At 38.7% G+C, this 27,074-nt stretch overlaps 2 protein-coding genes across 3 annotated transcripts; both read left to right on the forward strand.

The window, feature by feature from the left end:
• The first annotated feature begins 9 nt into the window (after window positions 1-9).
• Window positions 10-27,000, forward strand: LOC141432449 (retinol dehydrogenase 13-like). 2 transcript variants are annotated; one of them, XM_074094019.1, is made up of 8 exons: window positions 10-200; window positions 17,895-17,973; window positions 19,295-19,421; window positions 19,854-19,990; window positions 21,039-21,195; window positions 22,450-22,618; window positions 24,231-24,435; window positions 26,041-27,000. In XM_074094019.1, exons 2-8 carry the CDS (start codon window positions 17,900-17,902, stop codon window positions 26,171-26,173), a joined length of 1,002 nt encoding a protein of 333 aa, XP_073950120.1. In that variant the 5' UTR covers window positions 10-200; window positions 17,895-17,899; the 3' UTR covers window positions 26,174-27,000. The 2 variants fall into 2 exon arrangements, with proteins under 2 accessions (XP_073950120.1, XP_073950119.1); XM_074094018.1 differs by lacking the exon at window positions 10-200 and adding an exon at window positions 7,266-7,374.
• LOC141432448 (patj homolog) lies at window positions 7,383-15,253 on the forward strand. The gene has a single exon (XM_074094017.1). The coding sequence runs from the start codon at window positions 7,566-7,568 to the stop codon at window positions 9,558-9,560; it is 1,995 nt and encodes a 664-aa protein (XP_073950118.1). The 5' UTR covers window positions 7,383-7,565; the 3' UTR covers window positions 9,561-15,253.
• Window positions 27,001-27,074: the final 74 nt, after the last annotated feature.

The following is a 27,074-nucleotide window of genomic DNA, read 5'->3' on the forward strand; positions in this document are numbered from 1 at the left end:
TATTGCGTCTCAACGGCCGCGGCGCCGCCGCGCGGTGCGTCCGCGCTGCCGACCGTCCTAACCTAATGAACGTTCCCGCCGCCGCTGCAGCGAGCGGCTGCCGTGATGGACTCTAAGTAATTAACAGTTGGTGGCTACACGTCCTTGTGTTTTGGCTTTGCCACATTTCGTATAAGTACTTGTTACTTACTTTAGGCACGGTACGTATTCTTTATATACCTACAAGGCACCTACTAATATAACACCGCGAATCAGTGAGCTTTATAACTAGGATTGAGGGCTTATTTGTATTTGATTAATTACCTAATTAAGCTAGTGTATTCAAAAAGCCTGTGTTATTACATTTTTGCATACTCATTCCATCGGAATACCTATCTACTCATACCGAATAGAGTCTGCTGTTAGATACACTAGTGTTAATAACTACTAAAGGTTCGATGCCCTGTTAATTTTGACTGGAGAGATAGATATAAAATTGTTGTTGTTTCCATCCACGTTTAACTCTGCCTAACGAATTATTTTGCGAGTCAAATTTACATAAATACCTCCGTATCCGTAGGTATACATATACCTACAGTGTTTTAAGTTTGTCATTTAGTTATCTACTACTATATAACTTGTAACCTACTCCTACATATTATAACTTTATAAGTACTGAGAATAATTATGGGAGTGCTTAGAAAGGTAAATAAAATGTACGAAAATGTGTGACAAATGAAAAAGTTACTGCGTCATATTTTTTTTTGTTACGCTAGTCCTTTGTTGATAGAAAGTTACGGGCCTGTGGTTAAAACAATGGTACCTAAGTCTCGTCCTGTCAAAATGATAGTTATTTAATGACTAACTAGAGTTAAGAGTCAAAGTTGAACTATTTTTAAATATGTATACATATTTTTTGCATTTCTATGTAAATTTAAGAAATAAACTAGTTATATAAAATCCGTCTAAGTCCCGGAGGTAGTGTGCCCTGCGTATATGACTGGCTGTATTTCCGCGCTGGATTGTGGTGCCAGCCTATGGTCATGGGTACTTTCAAATATTGTTTGTTTTAATTGACGGAAAAGTTTGTGAGTGTCCGGGCTCCATGGATATGTTTTAAAATCAAAATCCGCAAATACCTACATACCTAATGCCCTGGGAGCCCAAGAGTCAGATGAACTATATACTTAATCACATAAAATAGTTAGATTATTTTTATGGCGTTATTTTATTTCACTAAATTTCAATATTTTTTTTTTGTATTATATGTAGATACCTACAGGAGGTGTTATGAATTAAAAGGGTTGCGTTTCTTATTTTGAAAATTGTTTATCTGTTATAACCGAATGATAAAGTGGAATGATACTTTTAAGCATAAACTCGCTTTTGTAAATAGGAAGATATTATTTTGTTCAATAATATTTTTATCCGTATTTTAAGTAGGTGCATCAATGTGTACTAATAGATATATATTTACATACATACGTAGGTACCTACTTACACAGAAATACCTATTATGAGTAGAAGTTAACTTTCTTGTCACAACAGCCGTTTGGGGCAACTCTACATTTTATAGTTCAACTCTACATAGATTTGCTTTTAGTCACATACATTATAATTATACTTAACTATACTTTGGTAGTCGACTATAATACTGTATCTGATATATATACTAACTGACACCCGCAACTTTGTCTGCATCCCGCGGGAACTTTGGACTTTCTCAGGATAAAAAGTAGCCTATTTTTGTATCTGTTTGATGTTGTACCTGGTAGGTTTTTTAAAAAAAATTATGCTTTAAAGCTGTTTATACGATTTTGGAAGAACTAAGTGGCCTAGTTTAACCTATGGCGTCTCAAGCAGAATCGCGGGAAATTATATGAGAAATAACATTCGAAAATTACCATGAGCTTAACGGTGAAGAAAAACAAATCATCTGAATTAATTCAATGGTGTGTGAGAAGTTCTCAATCCGTAGTGGGCCCGCGTGGGATAGCCCAAGCCCTCTCATTCCGAAAGGAGGCCTGTGCCCAGCAGACTGCTGCATAGACCTACTTTCTGAATGAGAGATGAAATTTAAGCGTCCCTATGTTTCTAGCACTTATCCTTTGGCTTATTGACGTTAGTAAGATAATCAAGATTATAACGTTATAAACTTTCGTGATTTTCACTCATAGTCAAAATACCACTAACAGGACTTTTTTTTAACTAGCCTACAATAGTGTCCCACTGCTGGGCAAAGGCCTCTCCTCTTGATCTCCACACCTCCCGGTTCAGCGCAATGTCAAGCCAATCCCTTGCATACGCGTCTAAATCGTCCCGCCATCTCCTTTTCAGTCTGCCTCGCCGTCGACGGCGGTCCTCCGGTGCCCACCAAGTGACTGTGTGAGCCCACCTCTGTGGGTGCATGCGACAGACGTGTCCAGCCCAGGACTAACAGGACAGTAAAAGGACTTATCACGCTAAATAACACGAGTAGGTAATATTTATGGTTTAAGATATTTATTTTCTCAAAAGATTTACAAATCACTTATAGAGAAAAACAATATTAATTTAACTTAAATCTTAAATCTAGGTAAGAGAGGGCACCACACAAACATGGTGCACATAAATCTATGAACTAAAGCGGATAGGTGGTAATATAATAATAATATAATGACAATATAATGATAATATAATGACGAGGGCTACAACACAAGTTTTTAACTAAACAACTTGCTACTGGAGGCCAGTTAAACCAATCTTTATATCGTTAGTTAATTATCGGTTACTTGTGAGTGGTTTCAACTCATCATCATCATCATCTCAGCCGAAAGACGTCCACTGCTGGACATAGGCCTCCCCCAAAACTTAAACTACTTATTATTACATATTATTATTTATTTATTTACCCGTTTTGGGATTGGTTAATTTCGCCAAGATCATTATTATTGCTATTATTTTATTCACTTGTCTTTTTATTTCTTAAATAATTCATTGATGAAAGGCGAGGGCGGCTCGCTTATTAATAAGATTTTTTTTATTGTTATTACGCATTTCCGATACCTATTTGTTATACTTATTATTATTATTATTACTAGGATTATAATTATTTACTGTAACGTGGTTGAAACGTCGATGTAAATATTACTCGTTTGTTTTCGTGCATAAGTCCCGTTTGTGGTATTTTTACTATAATCAAGATTATTCCTACTTAGGTACGCTACGTAGGTAAAGCGACGGCAGTGTTAGCATATATTACTCGTATATCTTCTATAGAGACCTAGAAGCCACAGCACAGGACCGTGACGCATGGAAGTCCCTACTGCGAGCCCTATGTCCCTGCTGAGGGACTACAGGAATTCATCATCATCATCATCATATCTTCTATACCTACAGGGTGTGCCCAGTGCCCACGGGAAAGTATCTTAAATACTGTTGATAGAAAAGTTTGCTGAATAAAGACATTATTTAATTTTGAAAACAATTTAAACTGTATTCAAAGATTGTTAAATACCTAAATCCATGTCTGAACCGAGAATTGACGCCATCAAATGGTAAAAAAACACCCATATTAACTTTTCTCAAATTATAAATGTTAAATTTGATGGCCTTACTTCTATTTAACCAGGTCATGCGTCCATCTCGTTGGTGGACGTCCTACGGTCTTACGCTGCGCTCGCCGTAGGGCTACTACGAAACTCGAAGCTCGCAGTTCGTGTCGTGCGGTCCCTCTGACCCTTATACCATTTAATACGAGAGCGAGAGGGACGGCACGACACGAACTTCAAGTTTCGTAGTAGCCCTGCCGATCCGCGGGGTTAGTCGCGGGTTCACTGATGCAAGCCGCTTCCAAGTTCCAACCGAAGCAACTGGAGATCTATGGGGGAGGCATATGTCCAACAGTGGACGTCCTATGGCTGAAATGATGATGATGATGATGACCTATTTAAGTTGCTGTATTATTTAGAAAAAGTAATCATTATTATTGAAAAATTAAGCCATATTTGATCAATTTTGTAAAGGTGTTTTTTTTTTCTTTTGTGCGAGTTCGATTCCCGGATCAGAAAGGCGGTAGGTATGTATGTACCTAATTGAAAAACTCTAAATGCCGTTAAATTGTTTTTAAAATTATGTAGGTTATTTTCCTTTAGTCACAGAAAATTGTTTTTTATAAATAGTGCAACTATTAAACCAAGATGAAATACTGATCATTAAAAATTTGTAAAATAAAAATTAATTGTTAAAGATAAATTATAATTTCTGTGTAACAGTGTAAATAATAACCATTTTAATATTTTTACATACCTATTATTTACTTAGGCAAGTATATGTAGCATATTATTGTAGGAATGAGTGATATGCTGAATGACTGATTGAATGTGATGATCGAATGAGGGAAATGGAGTGAATGAGTGTCGGGGAGAAAGACCACAGAGTACTTTTTATATACAGAAAGACGTAAGACGTGTGTGCGAAAGGACGTGTTGATTTGCTTATTTTAATTAAGATTGTGTTTCTTTGAGTTTTTATTGCATTATATTTTATCTCGCCAACTAAGGACTAAGGGGAGGAGGAGGAGGTCTGTTTTCTGTATCGCTTACTATGTCTGGTGTACAATAAAGAGTCTTTGTATTGTATTGTATTGTAAGGTGTTTCCTTAAAATAAAACTCTACATTATTTTTGATTTACAAATTATCTTAAACACAACAAATAATAAAAGCATGGAAATCTATTTTATGCCTAACTGCCTAAGTCAGTAACCATTTATAATGACCCCAATTTAGGTACATTTTGCTAAGAGAGGGGCTCTGCTAACACTGGATATTTATATGTAGGTACCTACAAGTCTGTACGGATTCCTCGATGAGGGTGAGGGAGGCTGAGTTCGTCTCGTAGGTACTTGCCCAGTTTTTTTTTTAATAACTGTACAACTGATATGACAAAATTAAGATTTCGGGGTGGGAAGGTCATGACCCCTACAAAGAAGAGGCTTAAGAACTCCTTGGTTTTGTGTTTGCTCAAATTCAGGGCGTTTATAATTCGTTGAAAACATACCTAGGTACTAAACATATTGAAAACTTTGGATGGTGGATGGTAAATAAAAAAACAACTTGTAAAAAGTGTCTAAGGGGCTGTTTCACCATCCATTGATTAGTGTTAACTGGCGGTTAGGTGTGATGCCGTCTCTATTTGTTTTGTTCGAATAGACGGAGACGGCGTCACATTTAGCCGTCGGTTAACGCTAATCAATGGATGGTGAAACAGCCCCTAAACCTACTTAAGTATGTATACAACATACAATGCAATTTTGGCCTGTGTTACAATACATCTGTATTGTACCTACTACTGATGTGCCAAAGGAAACTTTTCAAATTTCTAACTTCCGTTTCTTAAATTTAAATTTCTATATATCTTGTGAAAATTTCCAGAATTTTTTTTGGAAACTCCGCAACTTGACATCTGTAATGTAACACAGGCCGAATAAAAAAGTAATCTTATGTCAATGTCATAATGACGTTTCGATATGGAAACTTTTCTCACTTACAATAGGTACTTCTAGGTAAGGTAAGGTTGCTGATTTCTTTCATTTTTTATGTGGATAAATGTCTTGTTTTATGTTATTAAACGTGTTGAACAAGAAAAAACTACTTTTATTATAAATCTTATTACCTAGTAGGAGGTACCTACCGAACACAAAAACACCGGTAAGTTTGAATAAAAAAATAAAAAACCCAACTGCCGTAAAAACTTTAAAAAAAAACTACAAAGGATAAAACAAGTCTAGTAGTCTCTAGTGTAAGGGGTTGTTTCACCATCTATTGATTAGTGGTAACTGACGGTTAAATGTGATGCCGTCTCTATTTGTTTTGTTCGAATAGACGGAGACGGCATCACATTTAACCGTCAGTTAACACTAATCAATGGATGGTGAAACAGCCCCTTAGACTAGTATTATCCCTTTTTAGTTTTTATTAAAAGAGTTTTAGAGCAGTCGGGCTTTTACATTTTTTTTATATTCTCATATTGTCAAAAAACATGATCAGCCAGTTGGAAAAAAGCAAAAATTTCAGGACCGATTTTAAAAATGATGGTCACTAACATACGACTTTTACCTCATTTAATTTTTTGGACAATTTGATAATACTACATAGAGATGGTAATTACTACATAGGTAAAAATAAATGATCGTATTTCAAATTCGACGCAATATTTACGAATTCTCTTTTCACGTGGGAACTACGACCCAAGCCCTCTCATTATGAGAGGAGGCCTGTGCCCAGCAGAGGGACGTTTATGGGCTGGGATGATGATGATGTATTTTTATAGATTTTATTAAAAAATGGCACCAAAAGTTTAACTAGGTCCTGTAAGTGTTCCAGTCAGTTGCAGACAAAATTACTTGCAAAGTAGGTAGGTAGGTACTGTTAGTCTATGACGCTACCAAGAGAGCGTAAGTAGAAACCTACATTGTATAAATCCTTATGTATATATAAATCGTAGATCCATATATGTAGAAACAGGGCCAAAAATCTTAGAAATCACTAAAATATGTCTTCATCTTGAATTGCTTGTCTAAAATAAGCCAAGAGGTATGCATAGAGTGTAGGAGAGCATCAGAATCTTTGCATCTTCAGGTGACACAGCAAACAAAGGTTATAAGTAAATATAAAAACCAATGGAAACCTTTTATTAATCAGTGGACGATGTAGGTACAAATATTACTCTTCACGCTCGAGTAACCTAATACTCTGCAATGAAATCATAGTAGCAAGCTTTAATAAATTATCAGATTCAGACGTTATGAAGCGCGTAGAGGTATGATTTTATGAATAGGGCCTATACTACGAATATATACTATTAAATTCGAACTCCGTATCTTTCCGTTCCGCTTACGCTAATATTATATAATACGAAAATGCGAGGGACGGTACGGTACGAATTTCGATTTACGATTTTCGAAGTAGCCCCCCTGTTATTTCGCTAGCACGTAATCAACATAGAATTTGGAGAGCAATGCCATCTAGGGTTGGATAGGAGTACTGTCATGTTATAGCCTAGAACGCCATCTGTTGATCATTAGCAAAAAGCTTTTTGCTACACTTAGCGCCATCTATAATTAAGGTTAAAAAGCCACTGTATAGTTTAAGACAATGTTAAAAATGCCCTATAGTGTTTGACATTTCTGAGAAGTTAATTTTTATAAAATAAATTTGGAAAGTTGCAAATTGTAACGTCGTTTAAAGCACAATTCATTCTATGATTGATAAAATTATAATCGTTTAGCGGAAAAATCACTCAGCACATGATACGTTCATAAGTCAGTTTGTTTTGACATTTCAAAGGTATTTAAATTATTCACTGGACACACCTGCCTGGAGCTGGCCACATTTTCGCTGTCTCCGTTTCAGCAAGTATGTAAATGTCATTTTTATATTCTAAATATTCTGATTCACAAAAAACTATTTCAATCGCGTCTTCCTCTGAGATCACGCTCGCTACGCGTACATTCTTTGTGTCGTCGGCTGTCGCGATGTGGCTGTCGGGGCTGCATAACCTCGGCGCGGCGCTCGGGCGGCGCGTCACGTAACGTTGGGAGCGCCTGATGGTGAGAGCGGCGGCGATGGTGCTGAGTACCGAATGGGCGCAAGTGGAGGTCGTCGAGCTCACCAATGACGGGAATGGGCCCGGGTTCAACCTGGTCGGCGGGCGCAGCACGGGCGTCGTGATCAAGTTTGTGGTGCCCGGAGGCGCGGCGGACCGCGACGGCAGGCTGCAGAGCGGTGACCACGTCCTCCAAGTGGGGTCTGTGAACCTGCGCGGGTACACGTCGGAGCAGGTCGCGGCTGTGCTGCGGCAGGCTGGCGCTGTGCTGCGGCTGCTGGTGGCGCGGCCGGCCGACCCCGCACAGGCACTGCGCGCGCCGCTGCCCGGCACCGCACTCGTGCCCACCAAGATCCTCGCGGACCCTGAGCTCCTAGACCGCCACCTCATCGAGAGTGGATATGCTGCCAGCTATGACCTCTCCCAGTGCTATACCGAATATCTCGACGGTCAGAACGGCGACCCAGACATTGCAGCGGCCGTGAGCGTACTCGGCGTCGAGCCCCAGCTTATACCGGAACATCTCATCGTAGGCGCCCCCGTCTCTCCCACCATTACAGTGACTGTACCCGCTGAATTGCCTGATACGCCTGAAGTAGAAATTGTTCATGTGGATCTGAATAAAAATGTGTATGGTTTAGGAATCACGGTAGCAGGTTATGTGTGCGAAAAGGAGGAACTCTCCGGCATATTTGTGAAGAGCATCATAGAAGGCAGCAGTGCAGAGCAGAGTGGACAAATTAAGATTAATGATAGGATAGTAGAGGTAGATGGAGTGTCTTTAGCAGAAAAGAGTAACCCCAAGGCTGTGGACATTTTAAGAAACACAGGGATCTCTGTGCATTTAGTTTTAGAGCGGTATTTGAGAGGTCCTAAGTTTGAGCACCTGCAGCTAGCGATATTCAACGAGGAGCGCCCCGCGTCGCCATCCCCTTCCACCACCACCCTCTCCTGGTTCCCTGTGCCTTCTGAAGCTGAGAACAGTACAACTACTATAGAACCCGAGCGGGAATCCAACACTACTATAGATTCTAGTGTATTAGAAATTGCAGAGAATGAAGTGAGTGAACCGAGCCAAGAAGAGCTTGATAAGAGACTGGATGAGATACTAGCTGAAGACAAAGAGGTTATTAAGAAAAGGTGGTCCGAAGTCATAGGTACTGAGAAACAAATTTTAGTAGCTGAAGTCAACAAGCTTGGTGGCTTGGGAATCAGCCTTGAAGGTACTGTAGATGTGGAAGGTGGGCAGGAGGTTAGGCCTCATCACTACATTAGATCTGTACTGCCAGAAGGTCCAGTGTGGCAGCAAGGAACCCTCATTGCTGGAGATGAGCTTTTAGAAGCTAACGAGTACAGGCTTCACGGTCTCACACACACAGAGGTAGTCAATATCCTTAAGCAACTCCCAGACCGAGTGCGGCTTGTTGTGTCCCGCACTGAAAGTGGTGCCAGGTCAGTGATCAACTTAGCACCAGATCGAGAAGCTTTTGAAGCCAGAAAAATAATATCAGGCAGTCTTAACAATCTAACCACTATCATCAAAGCCCAGTCTGACACTTCTATTAATACCTCTAGCACTGCCACTTTAACTAACCATTCAGGTCACTCCAAGAAATCTCGCTCATTAGAGTGTGTGTCAGGACTAGCCATGTGGCAGAGCAAGGAGGATATTGTAGAGCTTGTAAAAGGAGATCAGGGTCTGGGCTTCTCTATACTGGATTACCAGGATCCCATAGACCCTCAGGGGACTGTTATAGTAGTGCGGAGTTTGGTTCCTGGTGGTATTGCCGAGAAGAACGGCGAGATCTCGCCGGGCGACCGCGTCATGTCGGTTAATGGAACTAGTATTAAAAATGCTACTCTAGATCAGGCTGTGCAAGCCTTGAAAGGTGCTCCGCGAGGCGTGGTCAAAGTAGGCATCGCGCGCCCATTGCCTCCCCACGACACATCTAAATCTAAGAGCACAAGCACACTCAACACAGTCAAACCAAGTTAATCCTATCTCTCTGTGATTACACCGATACTAGTCAAGATGAAGTCATATCAGTCTTACGCTTATAAATGAGCTTAAGGTTTAATACATATCGAGCGTCTGTGACCCGATTTAGACGCTTGATTAATTCAATTAATTGAAGGCGGCTGCTGATGATGCAAAAGAGAAATAAAACGTCTTTGTCGACAGCTTGCATCATCAATAGCTGCTTTAGTCCACAAATGAACCAATCACGCTATGTACAGGCGGTGAGGTAGAGCAACACTGACCAGTAGACTAGTCAATGATTTCCGGCATCGCTACACGCGAGAACAGCTCAAGTCTATGATACAATAATAATTTACGCTTTACTAGTTAATACTTTATATACTCATCGGTAAGATTCACAACATTTTGTATTGCACTGCATCTCGTGGTAGCTAACCTGATGTTTCTGCAGGGCTTCTATATTAATGTTAAAAGGGATACTTCATGTTAGTATGCTGTCACCTGTTCATAAAAAGGTGCCTAGTACGCCAGAATGCACTTTTAACTGCAGTGATATATGACTGCATCTTGTGTCACAAAATTTTCTCATTTTGGCACCTTTTTAAAATGCCAGAGTCTCAAAGTAATGGCTCTCATAGAGAAGTTCATGTGCATAGAACTGCATTTAATTTCGTAGCGTTAGGCCTTCTGCATAATGCCTTCAGAATATAGATAAAATATAAATTTATTATATGGCAGAACAAAACTCCATAATTGAAAGAAATATTAGATTTTTTAGAAAATGAATCCGTTGGAATAAATTTTTACTACAAGGCAAGAAAAGTCTTAAAACAATTAATCTTCTAAGCTATTATTTAAAAATTGTAAGACTTTATTCCAATCGATTGATATCTAGATTGTAATTAATCACAAACTTGTAGATATTAAACTAAGGGAGCAATTATATAAATATGAATTTTATGTATATAAAATAAATATCAGTTAAAAGTTTGTTGACAGGATTTGAATGTGAATTGAGTTCTTGCCAATTTTTATTGAAACACTTAAAAAAAAATTTAGTGTGAGGGTATACGCAAAGCTAGGAGCCGCCACCAACCGCCACCTCCTTTTCTCACCTTAGCACGTTACTTTGCGTGAGAGGGGAACAGTACAGTGGCACTGGATCAAGGGACTGGCAGACTTTTTAACCTAATAAGGCCTAATTCGCACGAGAGCTTGTAAAGCGTCGCGAAGTGTGTATTGACTAAAGGATAGCCGTGAGGTATTTCAGTAATTTGGACCTGTTCAATGGTGCAGTGAATATTATTATGATTTGTCCGGTATCGGAAGATGCAGTACGAATTTACAGGTTCATCGAGCACTCCTCTGCAGCCAGATAATCTGGTCATCGCAGTAGAAGTGTTTGATGAATGTGGCCATCGAGTCTTTCGATGTGGCTGGCATAGTCACACAGGTGCACTTAGGCCTCTAAAAAAAATAGATGAAAAAGGCGTCGCGCTAAAACCCGTTTTTAGCGCTATTTTAAACTCGAATTTACTTCTTAACCGTCACTCGCGTAGCGTCTAAAGTCTAACAATGCTGTACAAAAACGCGCCAATGTCTATGAATTTGTTATTTTATTTAATCCGCTTAACGGACGATGAAAAGGCTCTCGTGCGTATTGGACCTAAATCCTAACCATCGTGCTATAGTTAGTGAAGTGGTTAGCTAATAGTGAAACTTACAGCAGTATGTACTTGTATTTAGTCTTATTAGTGTATATAGATCTGAAGGCCGATTTTTGAAATCACCTCGACAATATCAAAAATGCAATAAATGTTCAATAATATTCTCTAGTAGTTGACAAGATGAACTGTAATGTTGATGTGATTTCTGAAATCGGTATCCTAAGGTTGCGGCCGGTGCGCCAGCGGGCAGCGGCTCGGCGAGCGTTTTCTCTGAGACACTCGTCGCATAGTGGTTTGGCACGCCCCGCTGTCCGCTAGTGTCCACTCCGTAGCCCAACTGGCTGTTGAACGGTGCCTATTTGATAATCATTTGCCGCAGTATCTTTCCAAGTAATACAATACAAGTTGGAATTTTACAAACTTTTATTAAACTGAGAGTTCGGAATGGGTGAGATATTCTTATGGCATTCATGTCTTGCGTAGATATCAATATGGATACACCCTGAATATATATTTTAAATTTATTCTGAAGTTTCTGTATAATTGTATAAATGACTCCTACATGAAGTCCTACGTTTTTCTATTGTCAATGCATTTCTTCTTGCGTTTGATATCCACTTGACACAGACGGATCTTTCTACATCCACTGAGGTGAGTGGAGCAAAATTGTACTTTAAAGTACTATCGACATCTGTTCCTTCACTTGTGTTCATTTTAACGACGACGTAAAACTCGTAGTAGAAAAGTAGTCTAAGGGGCTGTTTCACCATTCATTGATTAGTGTTAAATGACGGTTAAATGTGATGCCATCTCCGTCTATTCGAACAAAACAAATAGAGACGGCATCACATTTAACCGTCAGTTAACACTAATCAATGGATGGTGAAACAGCCTCTAAATAAAATAATTTCGTTATAAAATTACATATGGGTCAACTACCATTAAATGACAGGGTATATCCATGTTCTGTAAATCAAAACAGAGGGCCTACTCCGAAGTTCGAAAATCGAAGTTCGTATCGTACCGTCCCTCTCGCTCACGTATTAAATAATATAAGTGTCAGAGGGACCGCACGACGGATCACCCTTTCGGAGCTTTAATAATAATAATAATAAGCCATTTATTTCGGACATATCCATGTTCAGAAGTACATGTACCTATTGAATTTAACTTACCAGTGACCAGTGATTTCAAATTCCGTACAATATTATGTAGATATGACGATGCAAGTACAGTGAACAAAAATACATTTTTTTTAACAATATCTTATTTATTTTGGCATGGCGTTGAATGGGTTGACAAGTTTCGACGCGACAATTTTTCATACATGAAAATAAAACAATGAATTGTTGCTTATTAAAATTTATTAATGTTTTACTAATGCATTTTGTATGTACTTAATTTAATAGTGCTATTAGCTTAGTGATGATGTTAAATACGGAATAAGAATGTCGAAGTGCACTATAAACTAGTAGAGCACATTGTGATATGGATGTCAGTTACTTGTAAAGTATTTGTACTTCACGACGGAAATGCTCTCCTACCCTCCAGGGATTTAATTTTTTACGAATACTAAACTAACAATGGTTGTTGTATTATTATTACAAGGTATTAATTTAGATGTGACTGTTAAGCTCTTTCCACAATTATAGTTAAAAGTTTTATCATGGAATCTTAAATATGACAAACTTTTAGTTATACATCTTATTATTTAGGCTGCACTATACGTAATGTGTATTTTACAATTGTTTATGTTTTTGCTTTTGTTGTAATCTTTCCGAGTATTGTTTTAGTACTTACAGATCTCTATGACTATAATATTTTTAATGTATGTGTAAGCGAGTATTTTATTAAAATCGAATGCACACAAACAAAGCGTTACTTTATTTCCAAATTTACGAGTAAAAAATGGTTACACAATTTTGCATTTTGAAATATTTTACCTAGAGACAAACTTAATTTCTAACTTGTCCTAGAACTGCGTGTAAGTCTTTGCGGCCTGCTTACAAAATAAATGTTTTGATTCTAGGAACTAATAAAAGGTCTTTATATTTTATCAATATTCAAGGCACATCAGAACTGTACTTACAGTGGGTCTAAGGTTTGCTAAAATGCCTTGAAGATTAACTCCATGAACTAATTAATAACTCGTTTTGTATGTGTGCATTTTCCATAAGTACTAAGAAGTCAATTTTATGTAATAACATTAGTTTTAACCTGCGTTTACAGAAAATTTAAATTTGAGTTCAATTTAGGATGTCTTATCATATTGATCAATATTTCGTTGCGTACATATTATTAATTAATATCGAATCTCAGACATAATCTAAAGGAATAAAACAAGTAAAATGCACCAAAGTGACACTTCATAAAAACTAAGTAATTTAAAGGACACCACTAAATAATCACCAGTCACTGATTGGTAATTAAAATTAATCAAATAACTATGCACCTGACTGGACAGTATAAAAAATACTCAATAAAAAGTTTTTATGGTCCCTGTGGCTTGCAACGGTAGGTCTTAGAACCCCTTGAGTACCTATCCACTTTTTCTAAAGTTCTGGTTTCATACAGCGGTCGATGACGTCTCTCCAACGTTACTGTGTAATTAATTTGGTGCAGTTTCCGTAAGAGTTTTAGTTAAGTTTTAGTGACCCCAAAATGCAAAACACCACCGTCCATTATGTACGACCTACCTGGGGTTATGGCAAATAAAGCTACCAGTAATCAGTCATTTATTTGCTCAGACTTGGTTACGATGTTGTGAATAATATTTCGCCATCATATTTTGTCGGAAAAGTTCGTTTTTATCTTGCTATCTCAACTAGCTTATAAAAGTTTACTAAAGCTAAATGAAAAAACAAGATAAATAGGAACTTATCGGACAAAATACCATGGAAAAACATTATTCACTCGATCGTACTTATTTAGAGAGAAGTAATTGATACCGGTACCTATTTATTATACATAACTCATTGCTATATGACGGCACCGCTATACCGCTAACCTGGGATACCAAAACTTAACTAATGTAATACCGAACGGTACTTAAGACCGAAATGAGAGACAAGTATTGTAATTTCGAGAATTATTTAGACATATTTGAAGTTCTTTATTCATTGAATGTATGTACTTTATATAGCACATCTGGCAGCTATTCTTAAAGTCGATTTGTTCTATATAAAGTACGTTAGGAGTACCTTTCAAAAAGTCGATGTTTTATTTGCCGAAGGCTTACATACCGTACCGTCGCAGGGACAATTGTATAAAAGATTCTACTCTACGATTATTATGTAGTTATTCCATTTTGTAAATCGAGTACTTATGCCGATATTAAAACAGGTATTTTTGTCAATCTTGCCATGAGAATAATCATAAACAATACAAATCTTCCGCTAAGCAGACTGAATAAACATACTTGTTTATCACCTTACATTTACCCCCTGTTTCACCATGACGGATAAATGTGATGCCGTCTCTGTTTGTCTTGTTCGAATAGACGGAGACGGCATCACATTTATCCGTCAAATAAAATTAATCAATGGGTGGTGTAACAGCCCCTTAATGTGTTTTACCTGTTTACCTGTAGATGGATACAACAGAACCCCTTATAGGTCATAGTTTTGACATGAATGGTTCCTAAATCTACTGCTACAATTTAAACTGCATTTAAGAACATTTTAAATTATTGGTGCGTGAGAAGTCAGCAATTATAGGTATACCGCGCTATCGGCTTGACTTATTACAACCTTGTCTCAGTAAGTTATCATGCACTCATCAAAGAAGTCAACTGGAGCATTTAGTATGAAACGGGTCAAGCTTATGGCGGTTTACCTATAGTAAGAATATTTTGTAAAAAACGAAAATGTTTTTTCAACTTTTGGTGTATCGATCGAGTTATTTATCAAATTATTTTGATCAGGGACACAATTGTGCAATTGGATTGCTCGCTCGGCCAAGATATGCGGGTTGAATGAAATTCTGGCTAGTGCACCTAAAATACATTTTCGTTTTGAAAAACCTAAGTTCCATTGAACAAACTTTATGATAACAAGAACAAAAATATAGCATAAATAGACGCGGGAAGCAAGTTCTGCCTAAGCCAAAGCTCAAGTTGATATCTAGCTAATTTGACATAAGTTCTCCCTATCTTGGGTCAAATTTAAATCGTAATACAAAATTAGTGTTTCAAACTCAGTTAACACTAAATAATATAATGAATTATTAACCTCTTGTCTGTGTCTGTATATACATCGGCAGAATTTATACTTATTAAAACAAATGAGACAACAATGCAGTATTTTTTTAGTTTTGGCATACGAGGGGTTAAGTTAAAATGAGTCTAAATTACTTTGTTGCAATAAAATCACGACCCCAGATTTAATCAGACTAATTTTAACAAATCTAAGCTTGAAACACTATTTTTTTTAAAGGATTTCAATTCCATTCTGTAACTTGTACTAAAGGCTACTTGCACGGTCAAGGGTTACCTAAGTGAAATCGGTACGGCAATCTTGACACTTAACCTTGGTTCAGCAGTTAACTCGGAGTTATGCCGCTAACCCTGGTCTGCGCAAGCTCGCCTAAAACAAAAAAAACTTCGTTTTTGGGTTAGGTCGGGTTTGAGTTAAAGTCACTATGATATTCATTTATCATTATCAATCAATGGACTCTATATATGTATTATTATGTATAAGAAGACCGTTCCCTGTAACGATCGGCCATTCTCATTAATCTCGGCACCAGTCTGACTACCGTGCTGCTTTTTTCACGTGACACGTAATCATACTTGAGCGTACACTGTAGGTACCATCAGCCAAATATGTGGTCTACCACCCTAAAGTTCATAATCGTTTGCATGTCACAATGTGTAACGACATGATAGGAAGTTGAAATTTGATGGACCACTCTGATCCTACACATGAATGAAATTGGTCATCATCATTTTCCTGATCTAATTTAGTCTTAACACTTAGTCTAATTTCCGTGTCGCTTTTGCAGGAAACAAAGTAAAACTGTACTTACGGGTGCACAGAGGAATGATAATGACCGGGGTATATTTGTAGCACCTGCATATCTTGCAGCTGGACCATCTTACGTCTCGGATACGTACCTACATGTTAGTGAGATGAATTTGTATTATAGCAGTTATGTTGCTTCGCACATTTACTGTAAGGGTCACCACAATGTTAGCCTTACACCCGGTATTGTAAAGTATCAAGAGATAATTATACAATTAAATAAATTATCTGTTTTTTCTTTACCACAAGCACTCCCAAACCCTGTACTTTTTTAACGGATATTTAGGTACGCAATTTTTATGGCAGAGAGCGCCAAAAACAATACAAAAATATGAAAAAGGAACGACTCCAGAAGCCTTAAAGTCTAACGTAGTTGGAATCACAATCATTTTCACTATTTCTTTCTGTCGCACGGTAGGTATGGAATGAGGCTAGAAACAGATGGCGAATTAATGCGCACGCGAGTCAGAATTAGTTAGAAAATACGGTCTCTAGCTGCTACTTCAACAGTAGGGGCCCATTACTGGGAAATTTTGAGTTGGTCACGATTTTGAATGGGTCCCGAGAGTCCCGACTGTTGAACTTTAAGTCACTTAACAGCTTAGAGATCTTGACTAATAACATTGTTTTATCTTTTTAGTTTTTAATGAAGTTTTTTAAGGCATTCCGAGTTTTTTTTTTAGGTAATTTAAATAACATTAAATTGGTATACCTGCTGGCAATTCATCTAATACTAAGCGAATATCATCACCAGTGGATATCAGAAATACTAGAGGTGCTTTGCCAACTGGCAAGATTACAAAATTAGTGGATGGTAGTATATAGTGGATCATTCATAGTCTCTGCCTTCTTACCTAAGAAGAAGAAGGCAGAGACTATGAACGATGAAGTCCGAAGGAAGGGCGTTGGAAGTTGTAGGTATTTATGCGTTCGAGTTGAGAAACTTCGATAGTACGATTCAGAATGTTGGAGTTCCTATTTGAATACCTACTACTCGTAGATGACTTCGGATTGAAGTTTGATTTAGGTACCCACTAGAGTTTACCCACGGCTTCGCACGCGTAAACTATTCTATCTGGTAGTTACAATTAAAATTCCCTGGAAAATCCCAAAATGTATATCTTCATTGCGGTTGTGTTAAGGACAACTGTCCAAAATTTCAAGACTAAACCCAGCGGTTGAAATTACAAGATTTTATCCCTATCCCGTGGAAATAATATCGGGATAAAAAGTAACCTATGTGTTGTTCTAGAAGTCCAGCTACCTACATACCAAATTTCATGACTAAGCCCAGCGCTTGTTATTTCAAGATTTTATCCCTATTAGAGGGATACAAGTTTTAGATAGTGGGATTAGAGGGATACCTACAAGTTATAGAAAGTGGGATTAGAGGAATACACGTTATAGATAGTGGAATACAAGTTATAGTGGGGATTTTAGATAGTGAGAGGGATACAAGTTATAGATAGTGGGATTAGTGGATACAATTTATAGATAGTGGGATTAGAGGGATACAAGTTTTAGATAGTGGTATACTTGCTAGATTGATAGAATACAAGTTTTAGATAATTAAAAAAGTTATAGATAGTGGGATTAATGGGATACAAGTTACATATAGTGGGATTAGTGGGATACAAGTTATCAGACATGTTTGTTCGCAGATGCGATGTGGGTGCCGAATCTTCCCGTGACGGTGTTGAGCGCAGTGGCCGCTACCGCCGGCGCCGTCTGTATATACAAGTAAGCCACTAGACTTTAAAGTCAAAGTCAAAATGTCTATATTTAAATTTAAGCTATAACAAGCACTTATGAATGTCAAAAAAAACTACCATCGGTTCGGAAAAACCTCTGTTGAGAAGAATCCGGCAAGAAACTCAACGAGCTTTATTTTTTTTAAACAGATTTACAATCAATATTATTAAATGATATCTATACATCACAAGTATTTAACACAACTTTATTTTTAACACAGTAGGTTCGCTATTTGAAGGGATCGCTAATGCGGATCGGAATTATTTCCAAATATCCCTGTCCATGATATAATACGCTTTATTAACTTTATAATACGCCTTTGATATTAATGTCTTCTTGACTATAGATCTGCCCACAACGGTGGATCCGCCCGTGGTTATAGCGTGTGACAGGGATATTTCTACCAGGCTTCCTCCTAGGGCAAACCGAGGTAGACCCCCGGCTCGCTTCGTAACTGACTGAACCGCGACCTACAATCAGTGGTAGTCCGCACGAACAGATTAATTTACAAGAGCTGACACAAATGGATTGAATGAGTAAATAAAAGTATCTGTGTATTTCCTATTTGAATATACACAAAAATATGAAAATAACTTGCATCAGTAATTTTTCCTACGCAAATGTCTAAAGTGACATTGCTTCGTTCAATCCATTCGTGCCAACTGATGTGAATCGACCTGTAGCTGGGACAAGTCGGCTTCCACGCGAGACGCGAGTAGGCAAACGGCATACTTGATTGCTTCAACATTCATAGTCAAAATACCACAAACATTGAATATTTTTGAACATTTTGTTTATTGCGACGTCTGATGTGTTTAGCGATGGTTAAGATTTACACTTGGACGTACTTGTAATCCAAGTGATCCTTAGAAAGTGTTATGTGTTTCACTTCTGGACCATACTTGCTCGCTGTAGCAACTATGTATAGTTGGCGCCCAACATGGGGCCAAACAGAAATATCTCTGTCACACGCTATAAACTATATAGATCACTTACAATCATCCCAGCCTATACATGTCCCACTGCTGGGCACAGGTCTCCTCTTAGATTGAGAGGGCTTGGTGCGTAGTTCCCACACGGGCCCAGTGTGGGCATAAGGAAAAATACTAACTAGGGCAACCCGTGGTAGACCCCCGGCTCGCTTCGTAGTTGACTGAGTCGCGGGTCCAATCGTACTCGGTATCGTAACCGGGTCTACGTTGATAATAGTACTCATATATATGGTATATGTATTAGGTACTATTAAACGTCAGCGTGCCAGTCTACCTCAGTTATTTATTATATTGTCTATCTTTGTACTGTGGTACAGGGACAGGCACAGCGGGCCGGCGTTCGAGCGCAGCGTGTCTGCCGAAGGCAAGACGGTCATCATCACGGGCGCCAACAGCGGCATCGGGCAGGCCTCCGTCTGGGAGTTCGCGCGGCGGGGCGCCAAGGTACAGTATAGGATAGGATACCAGCGACCTAGGAATGTTTGCTGGTGGGTTGGGTGGAGTCATGGGCGTACCCTGGGGGGGCAAGGGGGGGCAGCTGCCCCCCTGGAAATTGTATGTTCTGCAATATATTACACCTCGTTTACATTTTTGATTAGGGAGAGTTCATGTATTTTGTGCACCTACATAAAATATTTAAGTCGTTGTGTGAAGATGAAGCGTTTCTATTGGTTAATGAAAAACATATTCCTCGCAACACATCTCTGGTGGAAACGCTGCTTAAGTTATTTTATTATGATAGGAAAAAAATATAACATCTTACTCTGGTAAATAGCATATAGCCATAAGTATTCTAATTCAATTAAGTAACTAAACACTTATATATTCTAGATCTAAGTCTGTTACTGACGACTCATAGTTGCCACTATGTTGCAGGTGTTCATGGCGTGCCGCGACATGGAGAAGTGCGAAGCAGCGCGTCGCGAGATCGTGCTGGAGACCAACAATAAATACGTGTACTGCCGGCCCTGCGACCTCGCCTCTACTGCTTCCATCGTACAGTTCGTCAAAACGTAAGGCTTTCATACAATGTCATACAAGTGACGATCGGGTGCCCAAGTGGTTAGAGAACCTGGCCTGACGAAGCTTGAGGTCGAAAATATAAACTGAGACATGGATGCACAGAAAAACCAGAAAAAGAGACCAGCACTGGGAATCGAACTCAGGTTCTCAGCAATCCGTGCTGCGTGCTATAACCCCTACACCACTGCTGGACAGGAATCTAGACACGAATTTTTCCGATGTATACATATCTCAGGTTGCTTATTTCTACTATGCTACTTAAGCAGCAGCACTAGCGACATCTATGTTTCGTCAAGAGACGTCACATTCTTTCGGAACTAACCGCTCACCCAGACAAGAGATGTCGCTACTAAGCTATGATTGGATTTTTGGAGTCTTTTTGAAGCTTGAGGTCCATTCTCGCTCCGCCTAGCTGTTTCCAATAGAGATGCACCCAGTACATAGAGGTGGACGTTATTTCACGTCACCGAATACAGTAACTGGTGACGTGCTGAATAACCAAATCACTGGTTTCACATCAAGCGACAAGTGGTGATTTTTGTAACGAGCTATTTTTGTGGTGATGCAATTTTTGCCTCAACGTTACAGACATCACGAGTAGCACAGAGTAAAAATTAGAACCTTAACTTTATACAACGTCAAAGAAACGATTCTTATTATTGTCATTACACCGAAAAACGATGCTTGTGATAAATAACGTCATAACTTGTAACAAATTACCTACGTTAAATACTAGTTTCATTTCTAATTCAGTTAGGTACAGTGACTGTCACAGAACGCGTCACTGCAGGCAGTGGAAGAAACTGGTTACTAAAATCACTGGTTTTAGTAACCAGTGACATGATTCTTGTCACCAGTTTCGTTTCGTTTCGCTCAAATCACGCACCGCAAGGATAGGTTAATGAAACGTTTCTATTGGTTCATGACAAACACATTCTTCGCATTCCTAGTGGAAACGCGGGCTAATAAGCATTGTGTTCAAATTGTTTTTTTTTGTTGTTTGAAAATGAGGTACGTACACTTCGACTGTTTCCACAGGTTCAAACAAGAGGAGCCGAAGGTCCACATTCTGGTGAACAACGCGGGTGTGATGGAGCCCCCGGCTGGGGTCACCAGCGACGGCTTCGAGACGCAGCTCGGCGTCAACCACCTCGGGCACTTCCTGCTCACTAACCTGCTGCTTGACACGCTCAAGGTTGGTGCAGCAGTCACGGAGTGTCACGTTTGAAAGATCATACCAACTTGTACGTGGTGGTCATTTCCCATCAGATGACCGCATGCTTGTTTGCCTCCCTCTTATACCTAATGCTAAAAACCGGCCAAGAGCATGTCGGACACTCCCAGGATAGGGTTCCGTAGCCATTACGTACGGAATCTTCCAAGTTTATGTATGTTTTATACATTAGGCTGCTATTTACTCTTAAATTACTAATAATTCTCAAGCAATCTTAGCAGCTATAATCTTTCTTGTAAATTTTATATATTTACAAGAATCACAAGAGTTTTACCTAACAGTTTAGATTTTAGAGGGGGGGCGCTTGATTTTAATGAAAATTTGCACTTTAAAGTTTAATATTTCGCAAACAGATCACTGAATAGAAAAATCGTCTTACCAACCCCGCAATGGTTTTAAAAGACCTATCCAATGAAACGATACTATATGAGGTATCATTGGATTCGTCATAACTGTGACATAGGCTATATAATATTTCAAAAGGTTGCCTGGAAGTGATCGCTCTTAAGCGATAAGGCCGCCTATTGCTTACCTTGTAATTTTCTCTGTGTACCTGTTCTCTGTATCGCTTACTATTTCTGGTGTACAATAAAGAGTAATTGTATTGTATTGTATTGTATTTCAATATGGCGTCTGCGAAAAAAAATATGGCGGAGGGATGAAAAAAATATTTTGTATAGTAGCAATATGGGTATCAAATGAAAGCTAATAATTAGCCCATTCTAAATATATATGGGTTATAATACTTTTAATCTACCGTTTTCACATAAATATCAAAAAAGTGTAAAATAACACATTCAATTAAAAAAATCAAAAACCCGACTGCCAAAACTAAAAGGAAGAAAATAAGTCTAGTGGTCTAGAACTCTGTTAAGTAGCTAATTTAAAGTTCAACAGTTGGAGCCCATTTAAATCGTGACGCTCAAAAACTCTTAGTAATATAGGTCCCGACTGTTGAACTTTAAACTAGCTACTTAACTTCTAGGCCACTAGACTTATTTTCTTCCTTTTAGTTTTGGCAGTCGGGTTTTTTATTTTTTTTATTTAATGTTTTTTACGTGCGTGGCCGTGGTGGCCTAGTGGTCTGACCTATCGCCTCTCAAGCAGAGGGTCGCGGGTTCAAACCCCAGCTCGCACCTCTGAGTTTTTCGAAATTCATGTGCGGAATTACATTTGAAGTTTACCAGGCGAAAATTGAAAATTGAATATTGCCAGGCGACAGCGCCGAGTCGCGTGGTGGTAGTGTCCAGCAGCGCGCACCACAAGGGACACATCAACAAGGAAGACCTCAACTTCTCCCAGAAGTACGACGCCGCGGCTGCTTACAACCAGAGCAAGCTCGCCAACGTGCTGTTTGCTAGAGAACTGGCTGCTAAGACCATGGGTAAAACACTATGTACTTTAAACGAGTGATTTTTTCACAAGATTTTATTTAAGAGCGCATATACCTTCTGAGCTGGCAACGTTGCATTTTTGTTAGTTTTTCTCGATTATTCCATAAAAGTTGAATGAAAATTAAAAATGTGGTATGTTAGAACTGTTCTAAATATATAAGTTAATGTATCTACTCCAATAATTATTCGTGATTGACTTTTATTTTCTTTAAAAATTAACAAATAGTAGATTATACAACAAGAGCATAAAACGAGCCATTTTACCCGAGGCGTTCATATAGCCACCCGAGCCGGTACGGCGAGGGTGAATAGACACGTCGAGGGGAAACTGGGTTTAATGCTCGAGTTTTACACTCTGCTTTTCACTTAGATTGCGAGGAAATGAAATGAAAACAATCATTCACTTACTATGTACCTTTTATTTTTTATGCATTATTATAATAACTCATTTATTTTTATTTTACTGATTTATTTTGATTAATTTGATTGATTTTTAGTTTTATATACCTAAATTAAAAATTATTTAAAAAATATACAGAAACTTTTTTGTTTGTAGCTGTTGACACCTGGTTACCTTGGTCTTAAGTTGGTCTTAGACGAAGATTTTATTTTATGCACTAGAGCATAAAAAGTCATTTTATGTCGCCTAGATACAGCATAAACACGAACTTTACGAGCATGAGAAGTGAAAAAGTCTTTCTTCTTATATCGGATACTCTTGATAGAGCAGTCGTGGTCATGTAGCACGTCGAACAATTCTACATCAGCTGTCCCTGGCCGTCGCTTCTGGCGCAAGTGTTGAGAGGAGTAGTTGTTAAGGCTTTTATCTGGCCAGCCCAGTGCAACAAGAAGTAAAGTTAGCAAAAAAAGATTGTATTACAAAAAACTTATACAAACTTAGTTTCTGTGTCATTCTGAGCATTTTTTGAAAGTTCTCATTGCTATAAAAATAAAAGCTTTCCAACTGATGCCTTGTAAATAATTTAAATACTTATGTAAATCTAGAAATAGTAATCATACATACATTAAACAATACGAGTATTTAGTAAAACTTACACAACGAAACAACGCGTAATCTCTATAATGTGTTTTTCATCACACTTGCTCGTAAACAGTGTCGAAACATGCAGGCTACCTTGGTTGCAACCCCCCAAATAAAACTCTCTCACTCTCGTTCGTAATTCCTTATTTACCACCCTTAAGACACAATGTACTATTTTATACAATACAATACAATAACTCTTTATTGCACACCAACACATAGTAAGCAGTACAGAAAGCACAGGAATGTACAGTCACCAGCATTAATATCTGCTATAGCGGAGCGTGTAAAAATATCTGACACGTCCTTCCGGCACTAGAAATAGAGTCGTATCAGATATTTATGCACGCTTGTTGTGTCAGATATTGGTGCTGGCGACTGTACTTAGAGGTTTTCTAAGGTAAGCAATAGGCGGCCCTATCGCTTCAGAACGATCTCTTCCAGGGTACAAAAATAAGGATATGCTCCTGATATCTGAGTAGGAAAAACCATATTTATCCCTTTTTGGTCCACAATTACCCACGTTACAAAATCAAGCTATAATAAGTACTGCTTTTCAGACACCGGCGTGACAGTAGTAGCAGTGGACCCGGGCCTCACAGATACAGAACTCAAGCGCCACCTGCCGATGTCAAAGAGCATCACGCGCTTCGTGATCTACCCGCTGTTCTGGCCGTTCATGAAGAGTCCCAAGATGGCCGCCCAGGCTATCCTGCACGCCGCTTTGGGGGACGACACGGGGAAGAGCGTCGGAGATTACTATGTGTATGTATATTTAGTAGGAATTATTTGGGGTGTCCCGATCTCGTTAACAGCCAAACTTTCGAACAAAGCTATTGTACTCTATCATATCCTCAAGTGCATAAGCCTCAGTTTAAAATGAACGGAAATATAAGATAAAATAGCTCATTGAAATAACGACTTTACTATTTACAATAGAATTTCATTAAAAAAAAAACTTTGTTGGCAGATAATATATTTTTAAATTGAATACCGTAAACTGCTTCAACTTTGCCCTCTGGCCCTAACATTGCCTGAGTTGATTTAGAGTCGATAACTTAGCACTCTTATAGGTTTTAAACTTTTATCTACACGGGAATGATTATTACGGGGGGATAAAAGTTTTAAAACCTAAAGGATGCTAAGTTGTGGACTCTAAATCGAATCAGGCAATGTTGGGGCCAGAGGGCAAAGTTGGAGCAGTTTACGGTACGTCGTTAACAAGCAGCCTCATGGAAAAGTATTATCTACGAACGTGTGTTTATTTTAAAATGCTCTGTCTGCTCTAGACAATAAAGTCGTTATTTCAATGAACTACTTTATTTTATATTTCCGTTCATTTTAAACTGAGGATTATGCGGTTGAGGGCACAATACAATGCAATGGCTTTGTTCGAATGGTTGACTGTTAACAAGATCGGGACACCTCAAATAATTCCTACTTTATACCCACCTCTATCTGTACTGTATACATCTTGGTCTGTATATACCCACATATTGGCCCACTACAGAGCGTACTTCTATTATTACATTGGAAATATCTTGGCTCCTAGCTGTACTATCAGCTGCAGGGCAACAACCTATAAAAATAAAATTTAGTTAAAAGTTGGGGAGGGGAGAGGGATCCTAACGAACGTCAAATTACTATATAGTTGATATGGTTGTGGTTGTTAATAATTCAATGACAAATGCTTATACCTACATGAATTCTTAGAGCGTTTTCAGATTATCCGATCCGATATCGGATCATATTTCATACATTTTACTTGCCCCGATATCGTATCGGTGTCCGATACCGATATCGGATCGGATAATAAAATAAAATAAATAAATATCATGGGACACTTGACACCAATTGACCTAGTCCCAAAATAAGCAAAGCTTGTACTATGGATACTAGGCAACGGATAAACATACTTATATAGATAAATACATACTTAAATACATATTAAACATCCAAGACCCGAGAACAAACATTCGTGTTATTCACACAAATATCTGCCCCGGCCGGGATTCGAACCCAGGACCTCAAGCTTCATAGTCAGGTTCTCTAACCACTTAGCCATCCGGTCGTCCAAACGTCTGAAAACGTTTTTATAAATATAAACCGACATCAGAAAAAAAGATGCTATTATTATTATATGATAATTTCTTCGAAATGTTCAAAAATATCCCTAGACAGTTTTGAAGAATGTACAGTCGAGGGCATAAATCGTCCTTATGGTTAGTAGCATAAAGTTGTACAGATGTTTTTGACTTCTTGGTAACGTACATATATTTATGACCTTGACTATAGTATCCCTAAGGAAGATGTGGTTGTTTCAAGTCGATTTTTAAATGGTGGTGATCATTAGTCAATAAATTGTTTCAGTGACATGAAGGTGGCGGCGCCGTCGGCGGAGGCTCAAGACTTCGAGTTGGCGAAATGGCTGTGGCGCGTCAGCGACAAGTGGACCCGCCTCGCCCAGCAGCGCGCCGAGCTCGCAAAGCCCGCCGCCGCGTAGGACGGAGACCGCAGGGCCTCCGCTAACTCCCGCGGGCACGGCTTGGCGCGCCGTGCTGTTTCAATACAGCAGAGACCCGCCTCTTTGGTCATATTGTCTAAAGCGGCATTCACTTATAACTGTCGTGTTGTGTTGTGACGCTCTGTCTCTCTCTCTCTATAGCTTTGATGCGACACAACACTGCATCAGATAAATGTGTCGTAATTCTAGTACCGCCCGTGCGACATACAATGTTTTTCATCACATTTGCGAGTAAAATTGCATATTTGTAAAAGAAAAACTAATATTTTTTCAAAAATTGCCGATATACTAACTGCGCTCTTGACCACCCCCCTCCCCCCCCTCCCCCGCAGCATGTGCCCGACGTCGCCATGCAGTATCACAGTCATTTACCGACCTTGGGCTTCATGACAAGAAAATTAGTACGGGTAATGACTCATTTACCGACCACGGGTTTCATGACAAGCACATTAAGGTCGAGGGTTTTATTTGGGGGGTTGCAACCAAGGTAGCCTGCATGTTACGACACTGTTTACGAGCAAGTGTGATGAAAAAGTTGTTAAAACGATTGTGATTCAGAGTGTTACAATAAAGCCTCTGTGGCGGCATTGTTTGTTCAAAAATAATGAAAAATGTAAGCAACTCGTGCAAGCCATGTTGTCTCATTCATTGCCTATCAGTTTTAGTGATACGTTAGAAAGAGAGAAACAGTGCAGTTGACGAACATTGTTAAGGCATTTTGCATTTATATAGTATGCTTTGTTTCATAGTGTTGTTGATGTTAATTATAGTATGTAGATAAAAGAAATAAAAAAATTGAAATTCTATCTAATTGAGTCCTAACTTGTCGGTTAAAGAAAGATAGATAGAAAATGGTCAACGGAAGACCAGCGTCGTCGTG

This window comes from Choristoneura fumiferana, chromosome 11 (genome assembly GCF_025370935.1).
Source record: "Choristoneura fumiferana chromosome 11, NRCan_CFum_1, whole genome shotgun sequence".
Classification (NCBI taxonomy): Eukaryota; Metazoa; Arthropoda; class Insecta; order Lepidoptera; family Tortricidae; genus Choristoneura; species Choristoneura fumiferana.